This window comes from Miscanthus floridulus, chromosome 19 (assembly GCF_019320115.1).
Source record: "Miscanthus floridulus cultivar M001 chromosome 19, ASM1932011v1, whole genome shotgun sequence".
Lineage (NCBI taxonomy): Eukaryota > Viridiplantae > Streptophyta > Magnoliopsida > Poales > Poaceae > Miscanthus > Miscanthus floridulus.
In genome coordinates, this window is record NC_089598.1 from 9,212,921 (window position 1) to 9,238,781 (window position 25,861).

Below are 25,861 nucleotides of genomic sequence, written 5' to 3' on the forward strand. Positions count from 1 at the left end.
GTACCACGACTTCACCGAGAACACACCTCTTCGATCAAGATGCCAAGCCAGTCTATCCTCATTTCCCCCCCTCATGGCCAGGATTTGTTGTTGTAGCCAAGATATGTATCACGTCCTCCCAAAACACATCACGAACCAGTTGTTCGTCCCATAAGCCTGTATCAGGGTCCATACACTCCTCAACCCGAGTTACGGAGTTAGCACAACCTTATCCTCGTGGTGTAATAGGCCGCAGGTCTTCCCATATTCAAGAGCATGTTCGGCTGGTATTAAAGTCGGCTGACGTTGTTTTGTTGTGAGAGAAAAATACTATAGATTCTAGCTGATAAGCCGACCGATAAGTTCAAGCGAACAGGCCCGGATTCCACTGACTATTCTTCGCCATGTGTACGATATCGAAGCGGCTAATGCACGGCTAGGCTTCTCGTACGCACACTCCATTTCCGGTAGGAATTTTAAAACAGTTAGTAACCATTCCTATTTTGGTAAATTTGCTTTTGCATTTATTTTTTTCTCCCCAAATCGCTTTCCACTTCCCCCAACTGGCTCGCTGCTTCTAGATTTGCGAGAATTATTTAGCCCACATCCTAAATATTACAAATTTGATAGATTCATCCAAGCAAGCCGAAATTAAATATAAAATGTTCATCACATATCATTCTGAGCATCCTGAGATGGCATCTTAGAACACATAGACAAAAAGATAGATATTGTGAAGCATTTTAGAACACAATGACAGGTAGAAAAATATACATCATTACACACAAAGTGACAAGCAGAAACACATAGTTACACAGAATTTCATTTTACCAAAAATTACACACAATGATCAGACATGTTAATGACTAATGCTCTTACTGTAGATCTGTTGTTATTACAACTATATGTTATTCTTACTAGTTAACATGCATATATGTTGTATGTACTACTCCGATAGAAATACATCTTGATGCATTAGTAACATAACATATACACATTTTGATGCACCATACATCCCACTTGCTGCTGCACATGGTTCTCTTTGTTCATTTGATCCCATGTTAATGCTTGAGACCATGACACCTGCAATTAAATGTTAAAAGATTTAGAGTGTTGCAGCAATCAGATGTCATATAGCATATATATAAGCATTGAAAGTTGGTGTATTAAATGCATTGAAACATGAGGCACAACATAGCATGTATTGAACAAAAATTGCATAACCTTGTAGTTTTTTTTTTTTTGCCTAATTCATTACAGTATTATTGCCTAATGGGTTTGACTAAGTTGCCTACATGTCATGATAGAGATGACTACAAGGTTGATCTATGGCCAACTTTCTGCTGCAGCAAAGGTGGAGTGTGCAGCAGGCTAGATGAATCCTAAACATGCATTAGTGCATGTTCTAAGTGTAGACGAGCAGTAGAGAACCACCCAAAAAAGTGCATGCAAAATTTAGTTAAGCAATTTAATATCATTAGTTTAAGCAAGTTATTAGTAATCTAGTAGCAATTATGTGTGTCCACCAAAAATGTGCCTAACCAGAGCAAAACTGGCTAACAGCAGTGCTTTTTTAAGGAGCTAACAGCATTGTTGAATACTTTTTCTGCAAAGGACAAAGGAAGAGGAAAAAACAAGTGTAAGCAATGGGATGAACCCCGCCCCCCCCCCCCCCCCCCCCCCACACACACACACACACACGCGCACGCACCCAAAATTTTGACAACCCAAAAAGGAGTGAAACGAACAAGTGGAACAGGCCTCCACAAGATTCGTACAAGCTTGTGCAAGCCAACGGATTTTGGAAAAAAAACAAGTAGAGTTAAACAATGAACAAAAGGAATGGCCCTTTTTTTACTAGTAACAACAAGGCAAAATTGCATATTTAGGAGCACATGGCCTGGCGCAAGCGGTAGAGTCTTACCGCCTGTGACCGGAAGGTCCCGGGTTCGAGTCGTGGTCTCCTCGCATTGCACAGGCGAGGGTAAGGCTTGCCACTAACACCCTTCCCAGACCCTGCACAGAGCGGGAGCTCTCTGCACTGGGTACGCCCTTTATGGATGCCAATGACACTTAATTTGCCTAAGAAAATGCAAAGATGCTCACATGGGGCTGCTAGGAAATAGGTGACACGAGATTCATGAAAGGCAAGGCCATTGCGCATAGGCAACATCGTTATCTATGTTGAACTCTAGGTAAAAGGATGAATCGACGTACTACACAAAAGAAGAGTAGGCACGAAAGAAACTACAGAACAAAAGGATGAATCAAAATTTTATAATTTTTTTTATAAAAAAAATCATGCAATGGGCTGAACTTTGAACTTAGTAAATAGGAAAGCCAAGGCACATTAACCTCAGCAGATACAGCAACTGCATCAAACAGCGTGGTCACATTTCACTATTTTAGTGCTTGTAAAAGTGGCCGAAGATGAGTGTGAAAGTTGGACACAATAGCTGTTTTGACACCAACCCTTCTCAATGCCTCAGAAACACGTCCATTATCTGGATCACAGAGATGCCAAGCCTAGCAAACATATCACATTTTATAAGCTTAACAAATATATCTATACCAAAAGAAGGTCAAACCCCATTTCGATTGCACACTGTATCTCACCTTTTCAGTTGTATAGTGCTGATACAGTACCCCAAAGTACTGTAGATCTGAGCAGCCAGTAGATGAACTCGCTATGTATTGCCAAAAGGGCCTTCCATCATTCACATACCTGGAGAAACTCAAATGTATTAGGATTAGAATTTCAGTTGCAGTCCAAGCAGCAGCTAGATTTTTATAATCTGGAGGGCTGCACAACTCTTTGTAGTAACACTAGTACAAAACGCACGCGATGAAAGCGTGGTCAATACAAAGTATCTAGATATATGCTGGGAATGTGTATATTACATTTGATGAAGTTTGGAACAACCCGAGGAGGGTACATAGGTATACACTACATGTGGCACCACTTGCAAACAGGTTTATTTGCAGATGTATGCATGATTCCTATTTTCAGAATAAAAGCAAGTCGACCTCAATGACATACAAATCGCTGCTGAATTTTTGAAGCCTTCTTTTTATCCTACTGTATGAGTAGCTGATCATATCTCAAATTACGTCAATAATACTACAGCATAAAAGAATTGCCCAATTTTGAAGCACTCTCAAATGTGTTTTGAGATGTATAGACTGAAAAGAGCATATGAAAGATAAATGTTAGGTAAATGTATGAGCGCAGCAAAAAAGGTGATCAAAAGAAAGAACCGAGTCCAAACAGCCATGACAAAAACAGTACATCTAAAATTAAAATAAGGAACAACAGGCGTGAGCTTAAAATCTTTCAAGAAATATCCCCAAACACAGAAAAATCAGGCAAGCAAGGGGCCCATATCACAAGGGGTACGAACTAATCTGGAGCCTTAAGATCGAAAGAGAGGCCACAAAAACATAAGTGGAAATTACTCCACAGGCAATCAATTTAGCAGGAAATTATTTCTAGAAAGCTATTCACAAAGATCATCAATAGAATGATCAACTGGTAGAAGCATGTATGATCGTTTTCCCTATAGGAAAACCACCAATTTTCTAAAGCTTTGTGATCATGTGCAGGAATCCTCATCAATGTGAGATAGAATTGAATAAACAATTATCTCAAATAGAACCTCACCTGGTTGCCGAGGCAGCAGGCAGATGCATGCTGAACTCAAAGGTATTGTTGAAGTAACCTGCACAAACTTCAGTTTGAGAAAAACTATAAGCAGTACCATATATGTGCAGGTCATCTGAAATTAGAATTATAAAAAGAGGTTCTCACGTTTCATCTGGCTGGTCTACCCTGTATGACTGGGTGACATAGAGACAAAAAATACTTGTTCCCAACCCATTTCAGCACAACATTCAGTATCATTCCATAGGCTTCCTTTGTTTCCATTTCTATGATATCCTTGCTTTTATCTTCAAAAGAGTTTTGCTTGAAACCCAAAATAAGAAATATGGGACTTCATGGCTACTACAGAAAGCAGGAAGGGGAATGAAAGGCAGGGGCGGACGAACCTGGTGGGTGCTCATCGCCGGCGAACACCTGGCGTACGGTTGGGGCAGCGGCCCCCAGTCTCCGGCAGATCCGCCATGGCCGACGCGCGTGGGGGCGAGGAAGAGCTCGGCGCGTACACAGGGAGACGGTGGGGCGCGGCCGTGAGGAGGTCACCGGGGAGGAGCTCGCCAGTCGCCGGAGAGAGAGAGAGGTGGAAGACAACGCTGAAAGGATACGGGAAGTCGCGTGCGTGTATAGGCCGTGTGCGTGCGGTGGGAATAACAAACGGCCGGCTGACTTAAAAGTGGCTCCTCTCAGGCTTCCAAGAAGATCCATTTGCGCTGCATTTGGCTCTATGAATCTGGGCTCATGGGAGAGCCAAAATGGCTAGCCTAGCTTGGCAAGGCTGATAAGAAACCAAGCATGCCATAATTCGCTCGGTCGTCGCAGGCACGAGATAATTATTTTTCCAATGGCTTTGGCTCAAACCGAGTGTAATATTATTGTGCTCATCTATCATCTAAACAATAAATTTTTTATTAGGTTGCAAAAACTTTAGGACATGTTATCTACATGGGTTTTAGGTTCTTTCGTCACAAAAAAACCCAGATTGGTTCATATATGATAATATAGAGTCATCGGGAAAAGTTACACATATCATTCAGGCATAGCATGCTTACATATACAACAATTGCACGGCGGCCGAAATAAATCTGCTACACCTTCGCAGGAGAAGCCCGGAACCTACGTGGTTTCTCTGGCTTCTTGACTAGTTGCAAAGAAGCCCTATCAAAGAGGACTTCAGTTAACTTCAGCCACTTGCCCGGTATTTTGTCTTGGATAGCAATGTTCTGGTCCAGTTCCAGCATCTATCGTGTATTATACTTCAGTTAACTTCAAGCGTGGAACAACATTCATTGCATGCAATTCCTGAAATAGAAAATCAAACAAGTGAACATAATGAAATCAAATGCAGCATGGCATAGCTATACCCTACATGTACTAGCAGAATTAGTTAAGGTAATGCTGACAAAATTCCTCATAGTATGGCTTACTTTCCCCTACCAAGAAATGAGATTTATCATTTTGGGAATGGGACCGATACCAGGATAGTTCATTTGGGTTAAGTGGATTGTGGAATTTTCTGCAGGCAGATTTATAAAGAGAAATAGGCGGGGGTGATAAAGAGCTCCAGCATCTCCATTAACGAAAATGCAAATAGCTCTAACATGTATTTGTCTAAAAAAACTGCAAAAAAAAAAACTTATGCATGCGATCAGTCCAATTCCAAACGTATCACTTTAGACTTGTGAATAAGGCTTAAAACATCACTGCACTTCATTTGTGAGTAGTAGCATAATATCAAGGTGGCAACGGAGTAAAGAGTAAAAAAAAAAAGTTCTAGGATGGTTTCATTTAGAGAGAAGGCTAAAACAACCTACATTCATTTTGGGAACTAAACAGAGTAGTCCACATAAGAGATACTAATCTTAACAAAAATTCAAACACAAATGATCTGTTAGCACATATACCAGATGGGTACTATACCTGAAAAAAAAACTGTTCCTAAATTTTTGTGGCAGTTAAGAAGTCTCAGAAAAACAATTACATTGCAGGGCCAAAATAAATCAGGTTCTATGATTAAAGCAATACATTACGCTCTTATGCAGTACCTGGAACAAAAGCTTGCAAGCATATGGCAGCCTCATCTTGGCCATATTTTCCCCATTTTTGCACATTGAACAGTATGATGTCTTCAGTTTATGATTGTAGTAGCCTAACAAGCCACATTTTCTGCAAACCTGAAAAATGTTCACATTCATACACGAGGTGAGGCCACAGCAATACCCATTGGGGAAAAAAAAGAGTGCTTCATGATACTGGTTGAAATAAGTAATGACATAAATAACAGAAATTGTCAACTGGCCTGGCCATTGGGCTAAGTTAGCTCCATTATTACAGTACTCTAATATGAATTAGATAACACCTGATACAACAGTTTGTCTCTAACACCCACCCGTAGATTTTGCTAGGTGCTGAAGAAAACAAACATTTTGGAGATCGGTTAAAAAGACCATTATGCCTTTCTCATTTTTCTTTCCTTTTTCTCCCCAAACCGGCACTTATCATCTCAAAACCTACCAGCAGACTCAGGTTTGTCTCTCAAAGCCTAAACTATTTCTAGTTCCACATTTTTTTCTCAAAAACAAAATCAAATATGATATTGACAGAAACAAATACAGAAACAGTATTATGGAATGTAAACAAAAACAAAAATCTGTCTCTAGTTTTTTTAATTTCTGTGTTCACTTTATTTGGTTACCATTTTTATTGTCACTTTATCCTAAAATACAACAAGAATTCAGAAACAAGCCCAAGTAGACGAGATTTTTGTTCTAGTGTAAATGGAAAGGAGTATGACGCTGCTGGCGTCCAAGAAGACCAAGACGCTGTATGCAGAGATGTAATGCTCTTTATCTGGTCTGTGTTGAGAGGTGATGTAATCAGGATAGACTGTCAAGGTGGTTTTGTCGCTAGTAGTTATGTCAGTTAAGTTCGAATCCTCTCTTGCGCTGGTGGTTAAGCGCACTCCTGTTAGCTGTCTGGTCTTTTTCTTTCTACTTTCTTAAAAACTCTTAACTGCTTGTATTTCCGTTCTAGTAATGGAAATGGGGAAGATCCTGGGTTCTAAAAAAATGACAGGTGGGCCAAAAGGAGAAGGTCAAAATGTTCTTTTTATAACTCAACTGTATTATATGATAGTCCTAGGGACAAATTACAAAACCACAATGTGCCTCAAAACAAAATCAACTAGTGGTATGTCCTAGGGAGTAGGGATCAAACAACATTATGTGTCCTGAAAAAGTTCCACTTTCAAGACAAGAGGCCCAATGGTCAAGAGGCAAATTTATTCTTTGGCAAAATATATATGATAGAGTAACATGCACTAGTCACCTCAAAGTGATGATCGATTCATCATACTTTTTAAGTGGGTTAACAAGAGGTGATATTTCTCTTAGAGTGAACCACTTCAAAGGTTGAAGGACTTAGATCCTTGCTTTTCGAGTTTATGCACAAAGTGACAGTCTAGGAAATGCTCAAAGATCCAGTACATTTCACTCCATAATACTATTAGCATTTAGGCCACCCTGCATCATTCCAACGTCTAAAAAATATAAGTCACAAACTACTTCTGATATCACCTGGACTTGATAAGGATCACTTGACAACATTAGCCGTTCAAATATTAGCATGCTAGCACCATATGCAATCAAACAATCACGTTCCATTTCACCAAGACGCAAGCCTGTAAACAATATTATAGAATGAGAATAAGATAATCAACAGGTACTAGTAAATATAGCCGTATGACTACAGCACAAGAAGATATTGCCAACCTCCATCACGGCTTCGCCCCTCAGTTGGTTGCCTGGTCAGTAACACCCGTGGTCCACTAGCTCGAGCATGCATCTTATCAAGAACCTAGAGAATCCATGTTTTAAGAAAATTAGAATGGTACCAAAAAGAAATAATCCACTTTTAGACACCCAAATCTTGCCAAAGTCTGACACTGGTGTAGCAAAGATTGCTGTGCTGCTTGGCTGGGCGCTGTCGGGCGGATTAGTGTTCCATGAGCGTAGCAAACACATCAATGTGCGCTACCACTTCATTAGGGAGTGCTTGGATGATAGAAGGATTTAGGTAAGAACAGTGGCCCCACATGTTAATGAATTTGATCTACCCCTCACCTTATCCTTTCTTTTACCTGCTTGCCTCTCGTTCAATTTTTTTGGTAAGCTGTGTAATTTTATTAACACTATCCATTATGTAGCCTCCTAATTTTAGCAAATTAGTTGGTGGACCAGACCATTAATGTGAGGCGTTGTCGAATCTGTCCTTGATCACAATGTTTTCCAGATCGTTGATTAGATCTTTTCCTAGAGTTTTGGACTGAGATCTTGCTATATGTGGATTCAGATTACTTAACATGTCATCTCCTATCACACTGAAGTTGCTCATTAAACACTTTATACTCATTCAACACTATTTCTTCTTAATGAAAAACGTGCTCAGCATGTTAAAAAAAACACTTTGGAGGTTTGACTGGTAAACTTTTGCTGCATCGATGAATATAGTCAATTCAAGTGAAAACACTATTCTTCCATTGGCCTTGTACCAATTGTTGGTAGAGAAAAGCTTGTTCATGATACACAACTGACACCAATTTATATGTAATGAATGCATTTAGAAACCTTGTGCAGTAATGTTATAGAGAGAGCCCAGCATAAAAATAAGGACACAGAAGCAATAGAAAACAAAGCCTAACCAAGTTAAAAGGAACAAAAGAATGGAACCATCATTACCATGTGCTTCAGTTTCTGATAGTAGATTGGCCCCATGAAGATGTATGCCTCAAGTGGCTGACCAAGAATTCCTGAGAGGAGAAATATTAAGACTGGAAAATTATGGCAGGAACATGAGTCGAGAACACATGTCAAGAAACAAGATATTTACATGACTAGAATAGTGTAGTACACTTGAAGCCATTAGCTTTTGTATATTATGAAGATTGTCCCCTTTTCCCAATGTAGCTTTTGTATATTATGTATTTCTATAAACACCAAATTTAATGGTAATATTTTTACATTAGCTTATTGCAAATTGGTGCACCAATGACTCATTCAATCCACAAGTCCGCTACAGGACTATTGAGTTAAGTGCTTTCTAATTTTGTCGAATCTAATCAATAGATTTAACATGATAACTAAAGCTCAAGTATAAAGTAATTTGATATCAAGTATACCTGAGTACAAGAAATCTTTTCCACCATAGCTGAAGCCGTGCTTAATTAGAGAAGAGCTGGTATGCAAGAAATGGGTGTTAAAACTCGTAGTAATAAACACACCTACAGTCCCAAGATGACCAAACGCCAAAGTATACCTTATGTCTGCAACATTGTCAGCATTACCACTTGGCTCACCAAATGCACTGCCATAGTGAAATCGACCACAAGAAACACCAGCCTTTCCACCAAGAAGTTCGATCATTTTACCTATTGTCATACGACTAGCGAGCAAAATAAGAGTAAGGCAGCCTTGAAATAAGCATAAACACAGAAAATATAATAATACCAGCAAAACCAATTTAGTTATATAAAGCCTTGTAGCATTGATTATTTTGCATGCCCATGATCAATGGATCCTATAGGACAAATATACTCCTTGAGGATCCCTCTCTATAGTGGCATACTGTGGGCAGCCTTGTTTATCATACTGTTACCGGTCGTGGTATTGTTTTTGCAGTCCACATGTTGAGTCCATTTGTCAGTGCTCCTACTTAAGTCCATTTTGGGCATTGCTTCATGTGCTACGATCATATCAGTGCTTGTTCTATGCCCATGTCAGTCTGCTTCACCCTCATGCTTACTCAACAGGTCATCATTTGTTACAAATTATTGCATTTTTTCTGGGCTCTTGACCTCTTGTATGGAAGTCCAACAAGCATGAACTTCAAGCACTACCACTTCATTGATTGTATTGCTTCATTAGTTGTTAACTGATTTTGGCATTTCCTACCTCTTAATGTGATAATTCTAGAACCATACAGATTGCTAATGATCCCATGAAGCATGAACTTACAAAACACATTAGTGCATGCCACTTTCACCCAGTCTCATTTTCATCAGAAAGCAATCTCTCCAGTATGTGCCTTCAAAATTGCAAGTGGCAATCTTATTCAATTATAAGCACAAACTTGAGAGCAACATTGGCTTCACTTGCTCAAACTCAGTGCTTCAGATGCTCCACTTCCACCTTGAGTTTGAAGGGAGTGTTAAGTCTATCAAGGTCCATATACTATAGGCCCATATGGCTCATGAGGTTCTCTATATAATGTCATCTCCACTACTGGAAACATCAACTTCTAAGACCCCCATAGTTAGTGACAGCAAAGAATGAACTAAAGAACCCAAATTCTATATTAATTCGGAGCTAAGCTAAATACCTCAGATGGTATACAGTTACAAAATAAAACTACAATTACAATATTCATATTAATGATCATGAGAGAAGAAACTTCCTCAGATAAAACGAGATAGGTGAGGAAAATAACAAAAATAAAACAAATAACAAGCAAAATAAAACCTTGGGAAACCATGTGGATTCATGATTAAATCAGGACAGATTCCTCTCTCAGAGAAGGGGAAGTCTTCTTGCTGAATAATAGTACCACAAACACCTTTCTGCCCATGTCTGCTACTGAATTTGTCACCAACCTGAAATACAAACATGAAAGAAAAATTTTATATCCATCCGTGCAAAAAAAAAAGGTGCATGGAGCATACAAACCATACCTCTGGCCTTCTAGTGTGACGAATAATACACTTAATGGACAACTTATCATTTGTATCTGAGCACAGCATTACACGATCTACGACAGTAGTCTCACCATCAACACCTTTGTAAATGGCAGGGGAGTCCTTGTAGCACCTAGATGGTAAAATTACAGGAAAGGGAAACATATATAGCATTCATCAAGACCAAAACTTAATAACCCTAAAATTGAAGAGTGGACACATAAACAAGGAAAAGTACAAGGGGAAAGAATCCTTACCTGTCTGTCAGTGGCCTACCTATACCTTTTGAAGTGTTCATGGGAGTTTGCTTGTTCACATAGATATCATGATTGCGAATAATTTGACCAGGTGCGACAATTCCATCATCATCCAATGCCTTTCAATAAGTAATCATATTGTTAGTGTTAACTAGAACATGCTTAGGTGAGAAAAATGAAACAGTTCTAAAAAATAGTGGCAGAATATGGGCAGTGATAACTCCATATCCTTACTCTCATATTCTGCTTCATCAAAACACCATCTTTATCTCTTTGGGGTTTAACAATCCTATCCGATACACCATCTACATAGTTGTCCTTTAAAACTGTGTACCTGTAAGTGGAAAATAACATATGTAAAAAAAACTAATAATATAATTTTCATTCAAAAAAAACAAAAAACCAATAATATAGGAGACCAACAGAACTAGAGACATGAAAGCAAAGCACTTCAATCAAACAATCAAAACAAACTACATGCCACTGATTGGAAGTACAATATTACTTTTTCAATGCTATGCAACGGCCAAACCCTCGATCAAGGGATGACTTGTTCATCACAATTGCATCTTCAATATCATAACCACTATATCCCATGACAGCAACAGTGGCGTTCTGCCCAGCACCAAGTTTATCATACCCCACCTGAAAACAAATTGCAGTAAAATATCCACCATACTGATTCAAAGAACGAGTGTGGGTGAGATTTTAGACACAAACCAACTCAATAGTTTTCGTCGTTAGAAGTGGACGTTGTGCATACACTAGTAAGTACAGTAGTGAATCTGCTCTGAACAACTGCAGTGCATTACAAAAGAAAATAAAACATTACTTTTGCCATAAAGGGTAAAGAACCTGAGAAAGAAGATAGAACCAGAGATATCACAGCATCAGAAGATCAAACAAGTCATTAAATACAATATAAAAATTAACTTTAAGTTTCTGAATATTCTGAATACATGCAATAGTTACAACCAAACCAACCAATGTAGCATTTAAATCGAGAGATTTTTCAACAAAAAAAAATGCAACAATGAACTGGTACAAAAAATATGAGGTTCCTTGCCTGATTATATGCAATATTTCCCATCGCTTGCTTACCCATTGCACACTGAAATAAGTGAAATGTCAATAGAAAAATAAACCAAGAAACAATGAGATATATAATGATAATCTACATCCTTGCCTGATAAGTATTACGTGGAGATTGGTTGTGGTGTGGATATGGAATAAGTCCAGATACAACCCCTAAGATACTCAATGGCTCTATTTCAATGTGTGTGATGCTGCTTCTTTCAACATCATCTTGATCCATGTGCTCATACAACGCAATCTGTTTGAATCATATTAGTACACACCACCACAATTTGGATAACCATAAAAAAGGCAAAAGAATCATGATGTACCAGTGCATTGTTCTCTTCATTGACGTCAAGATATTCAATCAGCCCACCACTCAGAAAATCATCAAAATCATAAATTCCATCCTGAGGGAAAACCAACTTATGAGAAAGAGAAAATAAAGGATAACAAGTCAAGAAATTATGGAACTCAAAATGCCGACCCTCAGTTTTGCCATGTGAGTCTCATCGATTCTTGATATCCCCATATCAGCAATTATAAGTGGGCGACAAACACGGCCACCATCAGAGGCAATGTGAACGCAACGCTATAAAAGCAGGTCCAAGGTTAGTATCTTGCAACTTATTCGTTGATAAAAAAACATACAAAGCATTAAATTACAGATAACAAGTAAAAAAAGATTACATGTTTGACATGGAAAAAAACACATTCAAGAAATGTCCCCCTAGACCTCCTTCCTTGGGACAGATATTGGTTCAGGTTAAGTTGTTATGACCTCAGCAGTGATCTATCTAGCTATCGCCAATTCGCACTAGACCTCCCTCCATGGGCCATCAAGGTCAAGGCTATAGATAAAATCTGCCGAAGTTTTCTTTGGAGGGGAAGAAAAGAGACAAAGGTTGGACATTGTTTGATTGCTTAGACTAAAGTTTGTCGCCTCAAAGAGCTTGGAGGACTTGGTATTTCATGATCTTAAATCCTTTGGATAGGCATTGCGGATGTAATGACTTTGGCTTGCCAACACGCAACCTAACAAACAGTGGGCTGCTTTTCCTATCCAAGTTCATGCCTCAGTCAGGGCCTTTTCCCAATTGACATGGTTACTAATGTGGGTAATGGAAACACAAGGAATATCAATTGCTGGTTTGGCCCCTAATCTTCTTGCTTTAATCCTAAAGTGAAGAGAGAACCAGCTTACTGTGAGAGAGCCCCTAATGGATCATTGATGGGTCCAGGATATAAGTGGTGGTAGTGGTATTGCCCTCTATGATTTTCTTGATGTCTGGGACTTGGACACAATCGTGCAGCTGCGTCCAAATGCAGAGGATGACCATCGTTAGAGATTCACAGAATCCAATCAGTATTCAGCAAAATCGGCTTATGTGGCCTTCTTCAATGGGGCTGTTAATTTTGAGCCATGGGAGTTTATTTGGAAATCTTGGGTACCTAAGAAGTATCAATTTTTCCTATGGCTAGCACCACATGATAGGTGTTGGACTGCTGATACACTTGCTCGCAGAGGGCTGCCTCATCCAAATCAGTGGCCATTATGAGACCAAGAGCAGGAGACAATTCAACATATTTTGACAAATTGTCTTCTCTAGACGGTATTTACTCTTATGACGTTCTGGTTTACCAGACCTCCCTCCACGAGTTGAGGATGAGGTATTCTGGTTTACCAGACCTCCCTCCACGAGTTGAGGATGAGGTATTCTGTGTTTGGTGGCTTTGAATTGATACTTTAATTCCAGGACATTGGAATAGCGGAGTAAACTCAATGATCACCTTAGGAGCATGGACGATTGGGAGACACAGAAACGATTGTGTTTTAATGGTGATGTACCAAATGTCCAGGTCGTTCTTAGAAGAATTTTTGAAGGGAACCTCTGGTGTAAGGCTGGTGCAAAAGGTTTGGCGCAGCTTTGGGCTGCTGCCTAATAAAGGTCATTTTTAGTTGTTCTGTTTGAGTGTTTTATGAGTTTCAGGCGTGTGTATTCTTTGAACAAGTAAGGTGTGGTGTGAATTTTGTCTTGTAATGTAAATATTTTCTCCTTCTTAATGCAATGAGATGCAGTTCAGCCCATGCTTCGGAAAAAAAAAGTGTCCCCCTTATGAGAAACATAAATCACGGGACAACAAATTTGCAATATACAAGATTAAGGCATAACTTAAAAATATTAAACCAGTAGAAATGCTGATGCAACCATTTTTGTTCACTTTTGTTGAAAAATATGATATCATAGGTCTTCTTATCTGAAAGTATTAAAGGCTTAGCAAGATGTCATACAAAATGCAATTCAGAAAAACAAGGAAATCAGTTTCCAGATCTATGCTATACTTACCTCCCTAAGAAGTTCAAATGTTTCTAGCTCCTCTATATGACTATATCACAATCCCATTCACTCATGAACTCATGACCAAATGGTATCCAACAAGAGTTTCAGGAGTCAACAGATCCAAAGTTCAGTTACAAGTTACTTTTCATGTATTGATTTTCCGTTTGGATAATTGAACATGAAATGATGAGTTTGTCTTGAAAATCTTGAAAAAGTAATTTCATATTAGTGTATTTTTGCTATATTTTAAAAAGTTTGTATTCAGAGTTGTGTTTTGGGGACGAAGGAACAACTGAAAATTAATTTCCAAGTTTTTTTAGGATAATATCAGCTAATAGGTACACAGCTTCTTTTGCGTGATGATCAGATTCGTTATAACCTAATAGTTACAAAGAGAAAGGACATACCTGTTTCTCATTAATAAAAATGCTTACAAACTCGCCAATTACGTTAGATCGACGTAAATTCCTCAAATCAATAACAAGCCTCTGAAAGCATGAGACACAACTTTATAATGGAAGAAAAGTCAAATAAATAAAGACGTATGTACGATCTGTAATGAATAAGACCTGAGGATCTTTGTGTTTCCCCAGTATTAATCCATTGAGCATGACCAAAAATGAACCCGGCGCATGAATTTCTTCAGACGATAGAAACAATAAATCCTCCACGCCTAGACTATAACACTACAGTAAAGAATGAACACAAATAAGAATAATAGATATATAATATTATAGATAAACTGATGCACTTGATTATAATAGAAGTAGAGAAACCAAGTGAAAAGAGAGTAAGAAAATTTTGAATCAGCGTACCAAGTTATAGGTACTAAAGCAAACAGACAAGTATCTTATGTAACTAAGGATCAGTTTGTGGTTGCTTTGCTGCTCTGTAAGGTCCGGCTAGTTACAGGAACTTTGTATTCAAGTACAGTTTTGCTGTTGTGGTGTCCAAAAGGTTGCTTTTGTGTAGTTATTACTATATTCAATACCGATTGTACTTGAATGCATTTTAAGCACTTACAAAAGAAATTCAAGGCCACACCCAAAAAGATTCAGAAAGCTTGTAGCTGAAAACATTTAGAAAAGTACAATGCAGTTTAAAATCTAATGCAACTCCTAGAAGAGCCTGAAGATGAAAATATTAGTTGATATACTTCTGCAATCAAGGTATTGCAGGATCTACTGTTGTATGCAACAGGTTCGAGATGGTAAACAACAAAGCGCGCTTGATAGCAATTTGGGTATTAAAGATTTTGATGCTAGAGTTGTTACAGAGTATGAAACTGCTATAGAAAGTTAGCTATCTAATCATGGTCTTAAGGGCCTATCGGATCATTAATGCACTATTATAGGCACAAAACATCAACACCAAAAAGTACAATTAAATGAACCAAAATATAACAAACCAGATCTATCAGTGGGCCCTCCTCTTGGTCTGTTGTGATATGAGAAAGCAAAGCTAAATTTTTTGTCAATCCACAAGCTTCTCCTTCAGGAGTATCACATGGGCAAAGCATACCCCACTGTTACAAATAAAACTATTACATTATTACACAGTATAGGAAGAACAGATGGGTTTTAACATTCTTGGTTTCCACGAAATTTTTGTCTCTATGATGTAGCAACATTGTAAGATTTCTCTTCACCTGACTAGGCTGCAAAGCACGTGGACCACTTGTTTTACGAGTCTTCTCAAATTGGGGTGTTATCCGCGTCATGTAGCCTAAAGTTGCCATGTAGGATAGCCTTGAAAGAACCTTTAATCAGAAGAAAAAGAGGTTACATTTAAAAAAATAACTGGGGGGATAAATAAAAATCAAAGGTATGGAGAACTTGGTACCTGAGATACACCTTTCCTATGCATCCTAAAACGTTTAATATCCCAATTTCCTGTGGAAATAGCCCTCTCCAAACCAAAGGTAATAGTATCTTGCATTATCAACTGCAAAAAGGGAACACATTTACATAAACAAGACACCATGTCTGAGCATCCTAAGTGGTTAACAAATATGGTTAATGAGACAACACCCTCAGATATATTTCGGAAGGGGGGTAATTTGATGATAAATTTGAGAGGGATTTGAAGAAAGAAGAGAAGAAAAAGGAGTGGCTGCACCTAGGCTAGCCATCTCTAACTATGAAAAGGAGGGGATGGCACACGCAGCAAGGACGCTACCAGCGTAGTGGTGGTGAAGGGCAGTAACATGAAAGCCAGGGCATGGGTTGGTTTAATTCTTACTCTATCCAAAAAAGGTATGGCTCCCCGTATATTTATAGACGATCCTGCATAATTTTAGAGAGGATCCCATGATTTGGCAACCCCTAGTATCTAAAATAACTCTACCAAAATTAATGTGTAGGTAACCACACTTTACAAGAGTGGGTCATTGTTAGTTGCTACTGTCCACGCGTGCTACCGACCTACCGTGCACACTGCGATCAACAGTCAGCTTTTTTTAACTTTAAATAATCAAGAAATAGTTTTAAAAGCTCTGATATCTTCTTGTCAAACATGGTGTCGGTTTGGAAAAGAGTAACCAGTAATAAAACAGATTAAGCTCTGGTTTTGAAGTCAACAAATAGATCTTCCAAGAAGTATATGTTACCCAATCAAGCATATAATAATAGAAAAATATTAAAGCCCCAGCAAGGTCCTTAGATCTTCCACACAAATTGCCAACCAAAGATAACAAGGTTATGCCATTAAAATGATAAAACTGAAGATATTACAGCTAGAAATGTAACCTGTCACATTGGGTTATTACAGCAATATTAGGTATTCAGAACTCAGGTGAACCTTCTTGGTGATTACAACATTGCAAGAGTAACAGGAGGCAAAATGGGAACAAATGAATATCCATAAATGTGCACTTGCATACTATTACCTGGCTAAAATCCAAAGGACTAGAGCGAGTCTTGTCACTATTTTTATTCATGCGCTCCACAGCTTGGGAATTCATTGTTTTGAATAAATCCTTCAAAAGAAACACCATAAGAAACAAAAAATGTAACATCTAATAAAAACTATGAGAAAAATATGCACCTCGAAAAGAAGAGATATTAGTTGGCCAGATAGCTCAAATCTCTTATTTCCAACATAATCCTGGAAAATGTAAGAAAATATGTCAACTAGATGATAAGCATGTGGTAAAAAAACCTTCACCCTTCTTTTCTAAGTAATATTCAAGGACAAATGTTGTAGTAAATCACCATCCATCACTCCATGTGTCCATCACTAACATTCAAGGTATATTTTATTTCATTAAGTCAATAAACATAAGGCACATTTTGTTTCTTTGCAAGAAAGAGTAGACCATAAAGAAAGTACAAGACAATTTTTTTTAAAGCCAACGGGAGGGACGAAGAGTCCCTACCTGATATATTTCCAAAGATTCCAGTGTGTTTCTGGTGGTAAAAGGTTAGGCATTGTAGCCTTGAATCATACAGATCTCAGCAAAGAGGGGGAGTAAGATTACATCTGAAACATGAGCCTCCAATATGAAACTTAACAGGCTTTTTGTATGGGTAGGCGGCACAGCCATAGCTTTGCTGTCTCTCTGCTGTCTCTCTGCAGGCTGCAAGTGCTCAACATTTGGTGCTTGGGACCTGAACACCACGTCACTGTGTTTCCACAGTTCCCAGCAGCAGAGCAGAAGGGCTTCCTTGGGTCCTTGGGTACTCCTGGCGGGGCTGTGGAGGTCCACAGTTCTTGCACACGCGGCGATCATGTCCGGGTTCCATCCGATTCTCATCCAGAAGGCTCGAGTGAACGGACACTGAGAGATAATGGGGTCTGCGTCCTTACCAGTGAGCCCGCAAATGTCACAGGTGTCTATGTCAAGGACATCCTTCTTTCTCAGGTTGATCTTGCACTGGATGCAATTCTGAATCAGAAGCCAAGGAAAGAATTTGACCTTCGGTGGGGCATAGTTGCGCCAGACGAAGGTATACGACAGGTGCATATAGTTTCAATCTGGACAGAGGCCTTGTAGATGAGATTGGTGGAGTCAATGGTCTTCATCTTAGATGAGGTTGGTGGAGTCGATGGTCTTCATCTTCAAAGAAGCATGAGCGCATGTCCAGGTTGTCACTCAGGTTCACACCTAACAGCATGGACTCCAGTTGGCGCAGCTCGATTGCCGCCTGCCGGCTCAAGCGTGGTTGGAATTGTGTTGCAAGTCTGGAGGACAACTTCCTCAACTGAAGCTCCTTCTCTCAGGAGGTGGCTGTGTAGAGCTGGCAGTTGCGAGGACAGCGGCTGGTCGCCAATCCACTGATCTTTCCAGAATGAGGTGTCTTGCCCATTGCCCACCTGAACATGTGAGATCTGACAGTAGGCCGGGAGGAGGCCCCGAAGGGCATCCCAATGGTTTCCAGTGAGCACTCCATGCAGGTCAGCAATGACAACTTGCTCTTTTGTCCATGCCACCCACGATGATTCTCCAGGGTGGTGCAGCCGGTGCAGCAGTTTCATCAGTAGACATGTGTTTTGTGTGTCTAAGAGCATCTGATGCCAAGCCCGCCATCTTCCTTCAGAGTACACACTTTCTCTCACGCCACTAAGCACTCGGCGTCGGAGTACAAGACAAATTTAGAACTCCGTATTAAGTCAATGGTTGTTACGAATGTAATTTTCCTTTTCTTTGGGTCACTAGGTCAACCCAAAACACATAAACAAACTAGTCAGTGACCCAGAACCACCCATCGCATACCACTTGCATCAGAACTAACCTAATTCCCTATAAAAAAAGAACTAACCTAATTCTACCATATGGACACACAAGATTCTGCATGATTTTTTTTCAGTAAGAGTTGGTAAAAATAGCTTTAGCTGACAGAAAAATATTTTGAGTCCTTCACTGAAGTGATATATGGGTCATCATTGAACTTGCCTTATCATCAAAGGTGTCAGAATTTAAGATTGCGTCCATCATGCGCCTTAACATTACAGCAGTGTATATACACTTTGGTCGTAGGTTCCCATCTTTAACCTAAAATAGAGATTTGCAAGTGTATGAGCTATGACATTAATTTCAATTTTGGCTTGCAATAAGTAAAAACATTCATCTCACCGGCACATGGGCAATAAACACATCATGGAGGATTGAGTTTGACCGACCTTCCTGAAAGTGAGAAATCAAGAACAACAAATATAGATGGCTTCACTACAAAAAAAATGATGTGCATTTTGGATGCATACTTTTAGACAGGAACAAGCAACAGTAACTTTATTGATTAATAAGAAGCTGAGCTCTCAGCATCAGCCCCTCATCCTTAGCAATCAATTTCAGAATGGAAGAGCCAAGAAGAGAGGTGTGGTCAACAATTACCTTCTTATTTGTGGCACCAGGATACATCACCTGCACAAAATGTATACAGTAAACCAGTCTGTTTAGCATAATTCAAAACGAGACGAATGGCTAAACAGCATAACCGATCCATGATATTAAGTTAATGATTTTTATTTTGGTGTTTCACCTTCTCGTCCATGTACTGCAGGGCTTGCTGACGTGTATATATTCTCTCTGAAGCACATTCCTAAGCAATAATGAAACATTTAATTAGCCAGAGACATAAGATATAAATAAACTATTGAGAAAAATGAAAACAAAAATGGATGACGAAAAAATATTAAACACTTAGCACAGGTTTAAAATCAAATTCACAATTATTGAGGTAATACCCATTTTATCATGGCTATTTAAAAAATAGTTACCTGAATAGATGGAAATAGGAGATCTCCGTATCTTGGGTCCCTGCCAACCATTTGTACAGTCTCCTGATCACTTTCCATTCCCATCGCTTTCATCACCACTATAATAGGAATCTGCAAAATTCAAAAGCTCAGAAATAGAGTGATAGCTCACCAACTTAGGCATTCAATATTATATTAGGATCCAAAGAACTCGCACACATTTATTACAGAGGCATCAAGTGTTAATCAAAAGATAGATAAGGCAACTAAGGTCAACTTGCTATATATGAAATGAGATGGCCAATCATTTCAATTTGAGATGGTCAGCTCAATACATTACAAGCATTTATAAAATGTAAAAATAAACCGAAACTCATGACTAACAAGTGGGCTTGTGGCCATTGAACAGTGACACACTGATGCCATTGTCCAACTCAGGCAGTGCATGTAATATCATTAAGATCTATGACCCCTTAAATTTCTCTCAGATTTAGGAGGGTCAAATATATATAGTAACCAGATTTAATGTAGGAATGGAATAGGTTGAACCGTTGAAGCATGACATCCTGATTACATTAGGAGAGCGAACTTTTAGAAATTTAAGTAAGGCAATCAGCTAGTTGCTAAGATAGGGTTTATAGCTTAATCATGGAGGCACTCAGCTAGTTGCTAAGATAGGATTTATAACTTAATCATGGAGGACTGTTTAAGTCCTATTCTGCCAATGCAAAGCAATTAAGAAAACAAAAGAAATTCCATTGCTCATAGGTGAACGGGTTCTCCATTCAAACAGCCATCCCATAGCTATTTCTACCATTTCGAAAGAATCAAACGAACCCCCGATTGTTACAAAATAATGGAACCAAAAGGCCTGCACAAACTGATGCTTTGTGTATTTGAGAAATGAGATTTAAGTTCAGCTCTGCACGCATTTGTTTTAGGGTTGAGTGAGCTTGTGCATGTAGGAGCATGTTAGTATGGCCTTTGTTAACTTTGTGGTGTTCCCATTTGATCTTCGGTTCCTAATATACTGCATGTTTGAGAAAAATGGAAAAAATATCCAAAGCTTCGAATGAAGAATGTCACCAATCAACCCAGTATTTCAAAATGAATTAACACAATGAAGTATTCCAAAATGAATTGATACATAAAGTGGAAAAACTCATTAACAGGACAATGGAGTACATAAACCATACTGGCTTGGTGAACTGATTCAGCTGTAGATAAATCTTCCCCTTATCCATAAGAATCACCGTCTTGCTTTTTATTGCATGTGTGCTACTGGTAACAGATGCGATCACCCTAATTTGATGTGCGTGACAGTAAGGAAAACAATAAATGTCTAATGTTACAGTTGCCAAACAAAAATAGTATATTCTGAAGTAATCAAATAACTTAATCAAACCTTCCTTTGCTATCAGTGTCAACAATAATACGATTCTTTGATAGCTGTTCTTGAATTAGAATGACCTGAAAATTAATATGTCACAAGATCATTAATACACACAAGAAGCAACTACAAGAGCATTGAGCAGTTAATGGCCATAACTATGGTTTGCAATCAATCGTAGCACACGGAACACGGACCACATCAAACCAGCAAGAAAAGAAGAAAATTACAGCACTGTTTTCTGTTACCTTCTCCGTTCCTTTGACAACAAAGTAGCCACCAGGATCAAGAGGGCACTCACCTGGCATAACATATTGATGAGACCATTAAAACAGCAAGTAAGACAAAAGGTTACAAAGTTTTAGTAATGAAAATATTTTTTTAGGGACAAGAATTTAATATACCATATTTTGCTAGTTCAGCTTCATCCATTTCATTCAGAATACAGGCACAACTTCTTAGCATAATAGGCATGTAGCCAATGATAAACTTATCCTGAAGAAAAAAGGAAAATAGAAGGCCAACTTAGTTACCAAATCAAACAAACAAAAGGGTTTTGAGTCAGATGGATAGGTACCCTTCTTTTCACTATATGCTGCTTTCCAACAGTGTATTGGATATCAACTTCTATAGGAGCAGAATAACTGAAACAATAAAGGAAATTTGAGCAAGCACGACAACTCGATAGGTCATATAGAATTTGAACATGCAGAAGCATGCGCTAGAAACATAAACCACCACTGTACCACCAAGATAGTCAAGCTATTGGTGTTCAACAGATCTACAAATGCCACCATTGATCAGCATGTCAAGCTTTCACGTTGCAAACCAAGAGCAATCCTCCCTTGGTGCTTCATGAAACATCTCCACCACTATGCGCTATCATGCATAATGAAAAATTAACTGCCTACCTCTCTACCCATTCAAAAATTCCATCAAGTCAGATTGACTGAGTTTCCCACATCACTCTATCTTCAACAACCATCCTAGCATTCCACATGCCGTCCTGCCATGACTAAAGGTTTGTGGCAGCCAAGTACTAGTGATTGTACCATCCTGGAACTTGGGTGTAGAAGCGACCACTTAAAGATGGCAATGGGGAATTCCCCGTCGGGTTCAACCTCCCCATCCCCGTCCCCACGGGGTGAAAATTTCCCCATCCCCGCTAAGACTCACGGGGGACATTTTCTCCTCATCCCCGTTCCCCGCGGGGATTACGTACCCGACGAGGATCCCCATCCCCGCTATAGGATAAAAGAACTGCTCAAATCGACAAACCAAAAGTGTACAAAATACTGAAAAAAACTCATCTTGCAACAACATCAAACAAGATTGCAGTTTACAGATCACAAATCGGATTTACGGATTCCAACAATCCAACTCACTCCCTAGGTGGCCAAAATCTAATGCAGATCCCACGAATCACAAGTGAGATTGTTCAGCACCTTGAGTCCTTGACGTTGCCTTCCTGTAGAGTGCAGACCGGAGCAAAGAGAGAATTTGGGTCTCCGGACTGAGCAGAGAGTGAGAGAGAGAGAGCAGAGAAAGACTATGCAGTTTTCCTAGACGGAGATCGAGTATTCAAGTGCAGCGCCAGCAGTAGCGGTCACGCTGAACAGCAGGCGCATGTCCTCTTCGTGGCGCGCCGCGCGCATGGCGATGGCGACCGGGAATAGGGGCGAGGTTGGATGCGGGATTGGTGAAGCCTGAAGCGAGCCTGCGCGAGCAGCGAGCTGGGCATCGGCAGGAGGAGCTGCCGCACTAAGCACAGCGCAGGGTCTTTACAAGGTTGCGGTGGAATCCATAGTTGGTAATGGGGAAAGCATCCTGTTCTGGTCTGGTAGGTGGCTGCGAGGAACAGTTGCTGAGCTGGCACCTAATCTTTTCGAAACAATTCCTAAGAGCCATAAAACAGCGCAGTGGCGCGGGCTTTGGAGAACTGCCATTGGGTCTCAGATATGAAGGTACACTCTTCTGTCCCGGTCCTGAGTACCTCCTGCTATGGAATTTGGTTGATAACATGTTGCTGCAAGAGGGGGTTGAAGATCAGCACCGATGAAAGCTCACCAGGTCTGGTATTTATTCTAGCAAATCAGCCTATAATGCTTAGTTTATTGGCTCTGTTCGTTTTTGCTCCATGGAAAAGAATTTGGAAGAGCTGGGCTCCTCAACACTGCAAGTTCTTCATTTGGCTTGCAATCAACAATAGATGCTGGACTGGTGATCATCTAGCAAAGAGAGGACTCCCTCATCCAGCAGCCTGTCCGGAGAGTCCATCCAGCATGTGTTGATCTCTTGCGTCTTCGCTAAGGTCTGGTATATTATTCTTCAGAGATTGGTGTTGAGCTCCATCAGTCCGGTTTCTACTAGCAAATTTTCAAGTTGGTGGTACTGGGCAATCAAGGATGTGCCTAAGGAGATGAAAAAAGAGCTTAGTTCACTCATTACCCTGGTGGCCTGGGAGTGCAAGTCCGAGCGTCACAATTCTACTGCAGACAATCACAAATAAATGCATACTATGGTGCTCTGCTGGGGCAAAAGGACTCCAGGAGCTGCTGGCTGTGTCGCTTGTTGTGGGTTAATTTTCCCTAAGTTTCTGTTGGGTGCTCTTTGTCGCCTATCCTATACTGGACTAGTTTCTTTGGCCTTGTGTCTCACATCCACAGATCATGTTAGCTGTGGAAGGCTAGTTGCTCTGGTCTTTTCCATGTGGAGTCATGGGTGGTGGTTTTTTCTCCCTCCTTTGTACTGTTCCTCTTTTCTCTCTTAGTGAAATGGCGCACAATTCTCTTGCATGTTTGAGAAAAAAAAGGTAAGATACACAAAACAGGGCCAAAGAACGTCACCACGTCGGCGGGAAAGGAGAGAAGGAAAGGAAAGAGCTAGTCAGGGCAACAGGCGGCTCACTAGAGGCAACAAGCAAGAGGAGAAGAATCTAGGACAACCATGAAGCTCTGGTACCATGTTAACAATAGCACATCTCTGTTCAACATGCCCTTAAGGCTAATATATAACTACAAGAACAACTCATCTCTGTTCAACATGCCTTTAAGGATAATATACAACTACAAGAGGTGTATGCATACACAAATACAAAGAAACATATATACATCGAAGGAAATGTAAACAAGTATATATTTACATCTAACATCATTAACATCTACAATAGGAAATTTGATGTGGACAGCCCGAATTATGTTAGGCAAGAAAACAATACCAGAGCCATAACAGTCCCACATAAATCTTTTGCTTATTCCATCTAGCTCAAATGATGTGTAACATAATTTCTCTTTTATTTTTTTCTTAGTTTTGCAAGTACAAACTACAAACCGATGCAAATGAGGAAATGAATTTACGTTCAAAATATGAGGAAATGAAAGGCTTACGTGCGGTCAGTAAGGCGACAAAGATGTGGTGTGATAGATTCAACGTTACAATTTTCATATATCGAGGGCATGCCAACACGCACATCAAGATACCTGCAATGTGACCAACAAAATACATACTTAATAACAATAGTTAAAAATATAGTTAGAATACATATTACACAAATTGAAGAGCATACCTAAGGTAAATGGATGGATCATTGCGTGCTTCAATTCGATTGTTTGCCTCAACGATCTTCTTGATTCCTTTGTCGACAAAGTAGTTAAATGAGTCAATGTGCTCCTTCACAAGCCCTCTAACCTGGTGTTTCCATCAGAGAGAGAGAAAAAAATAAATCAAAGCAACACGAGCTTCAAACTGAATAGTCGTTGGCACATAAAAAAAAAACATGTGCATGAGTTGATATTTGAGTCATGAATTAGACATAGATACAAGATAACCCAAGTATGGAACAGAGCAAGGAGCTAATTTAATCTGCGGCAAACAGAGCGAGGAGCTGAGATGTGCATATGACTGTAACAAACATGCATGGTAACAATAATCGGGTTAACACACGCCTACTGCTTGATCGCCCCGTGAATGCAGGGAGCATTAAAAACTGAGTGTGACAAAATTGCTGGACAATAAATCAACAGGCAGCACTGTTGAATGAGAACGTCATGCTGACCTTGAGGAAGGCCGGGAGGAGAGCAAACTTGTCGACAGGCTTCCTGACCGGCGCTGCCACCGAATGGTAGGTCGGTAATGGCATTGTATCAGCAACACCGCGGCCCACAGAATGCCAACGCCCAACAGAGGGGAAGCAGACGCTCGAGGCAGCCGCCGGCGCGCTCGAATCCGGCTGCGTGGGGTGCGGCCGTACGATGGGGCGTGTCGCTGGCCGCCGGCGCGCTCGAGGCCGGCCGCGCGGGGGGCGTCGAGGAGGAGGGCGGCCGCCGGCGCGCTCGAGGCCGGTGCTGGGGGCGTGAAGGAGGCGGGTGATGCGGGAGACGCGGAGGTGGTGGTCGCCGGCGAGAGCACGGAGGAGGTGCGAGACGGGGGAGGAGCGAGACGAGCGAGAGCACCAAGGGCTCGTGGCTCTCGTGCGGCGCGGGGAGGGAAGAGAAGGGAGCACGCGGTGCCGGCTGCCACGCGCCCACACCTGGTCGGCGAACGAAGAGAGGGAGCAAGGGAGAAGAGCGATGCTGTGAGTGGGGAGCGGGGAGGGAGGGGAGCTGGGCGCGTCGCGAATCGCAATTCGTGAGTGCGGCTGTGCGCAGAGGTGAGAGGAGGAGCGAGCACTGCGGCGTGGGGAGGGCGGGAGGGGGGTGCGCGGGGGGATGGGAAGGGTGTTAGGGTTCAGGGGGTGGG

The 25,861-nt window shown here is 40.4% G+C and overlaps 2 protein-coding genes across 6 annotated transcripts; both read right to left on the bottom strand.

Annotated features, from left to right (window-relative positions):
• Positions 1 to 759: 759 nt before the first annotated feature.
• On the bottom strand, positions 760 to 4,352 carry LOC136529143 (uncharacterized). 3 transcript variants are annotated; one of them, XR_010777213.1, is made up of 6 exons: positions 4,027 to 4,345; positions 3,788 to 3,927; positions 3,641 to 3,707; positions 2,596 to 2,704; positions 2,335 to 2,505; positions 760 to 1,062 (listed from the first exon to the last, which is right to left on the bottom strand). XR_010777213.1 is itself a non-coding variant. In XM_066522209.1 (6 exons), exons 2-5 carry the CDS (start codon positions 3,792 to 3,794, stop codon positions 2,380 to 2,382), a joined length of 300 nt encoding a protein of 99 aa, XP_066378306.1. In that variant the 5' UTR covers positions 3,795 to 3,927; positions 4,027 to 4,332; the 3' UTR covers positions 760 to 1,062; positions 2,335 to 2,379. The 3 variants fall into 3 exon arrangements, 2 of the variants coding, with proteins under 2 accessions (XP_066378306.1, XP_066378305.1); XM_066522209.1 differs by having other exon boundaries at positions 3,641 to 3,698; positions 4,027 to 4,332; XM_066522208.1 differs by lacking the exons at positions 2,335 to 2,505; positions 3,788 to 3,927 and having other exon boundaries at positions 3,641 to 3,698; positions 4,027 to 4,352.
• A 208-nt stretch (positions 4,353 to 4,560) lies between these two features.
• On the bottom strand, positions 4,561 to 25,394 carry LOC136525208 (DNA-directed RNA polymerase III subunit 2-like). Of its 3 annotated transcripts, XM_066518198.1 has the most exons (37): positions 25,179 to 25,391; positions 24,690 to 24,811; positions 24,511 to 24,603; positions 21,702 to 21,768; positions 21,529 to 21,619; positions 21,373 to 21,425; positions 21,140 to 21,204; positions 20,931 to 21,036; positions 19,756 to 19,866; positions 19,518 to 19,577; positions 19,370 to 19,399; positions 19,112 to 19,162; positions 18,932 to 19,030; positions 17,083 to 17,142; positions 16,925 to 17,014; positions 15,880 to 15,981; positions 15,686 to 15,796; positions 15,446 to 15,562; positions 14,607 to 14,723; positions 14,445 to 14,525; positions 12,183 to 12,287; positions 12,025 to 12,105; positions 11,805 to 11,951; positions 11,685 to 11,729; positions 11,339 to 11,416; positions 11,124 to 11,263; positions 10,853 to 10,952; positions 10,619 to 10,737; positions 10,359 to 10,494; positions 10,150 to 10,280; positions 8,948 to 9,073; positions 8,811 to 8,866; positions 8,371 to 8,441; positions 7,405 to 7,489; positions 7,210 to 7,313; positions 5,680 to 5,808; positions 4,561 to 4,936 (listed from the first exon to the last, which is right to left on the bottom strand). In XM_066518198.1, exons 1-37 carry the CDS (start codon positions 25,260 to 25,262, stop codon positions 4,886 to 4,888), a joined length of 3,414 nt encoding a protein of 1,137 aa, XP_066374295.1. In that variant the 5' UTR covers positions 25,263 to 25,391; the 3' UTR covers positions 4,561 to 4,885. The 3 variants fall into 3 exon arrangements, with proteins under 3 accessions (XP_066374295.1, XP_066374296.1, XP_066374297.1); XM_066518199.1 differs by lacking the exons at positions 21,702 to 21,768; positions 24,690 to 24,811; positions 25,179 to 25,391 and having other exon boundaries at positions 4,563 to 4,936; positions 24,511 to 24,567; XM_066518200.1 differs by lacking the exons at positions 4,561 to 4,936; positions 5,680 to 5,808; positions 7,210 to 7,313; ... (1 more) ...; positions 8,371 to 8,441; positions 8,811 to 8,866 and having other exon boundaries at positions 8,948 to 9,059; positions 25,179 to 25,394.
• Between the last annotated feature and the right edge of the window lie 467 nt (positions 25,395 to 25,861).

What these genes read in the sequence shown, in the direction of transcription:
- LOC136525208 (XM_066518198.1), bottom strand. Translation starts at nt 25,262, where the DNA reads ATGCCATTACCGACCTACCATTCGGTGGCAGCGCCGGTCAGGAAGCCT. An exon ending in TGAATCAGTTCACCAAGCCA is followed by an intron (nt 19,867 to 20,930) that starts GTATGGTTTATG and finishes TGAATTTTGCAG; the next exon opens with ATTCCTATTATAGTGGTGAT. An exon ending in TCCTATTTCCATCTATTCAG is followed by an intron (nt 19,578 to 19,755) that starts GTAACTATTTTT and finishes ATTATTGCTTAG; the next exon opens with GAATGTGCTTCAGAGAGAAT.
- LOC136529143 (XM_066522208.1), bottom strand. Translation starts at nt 4,342, where the DNA reads ATGGATCTTCTTGGAAGCCTGAGAGGAGCCACTTTTAAGTCAGCCGGC. An exon ending in CGGCGATGAGCACCCACCAG is followed by an intron (nt 3,699 to 4,026) that starts GTTCGTCCGCCC and finishes AAGTTTGTGCAG; the next exon opens with GTTACTTCAACAATACCTTT. An exon ending in AGCACTATACAACTGAAAAG is followed by an intron (nt 1,063 to 2,595) that starts GTGAGATACAGT and finishes ATTTAATTGCAG; the next exon opens with GTGTCATGGTCTCAAGCATT.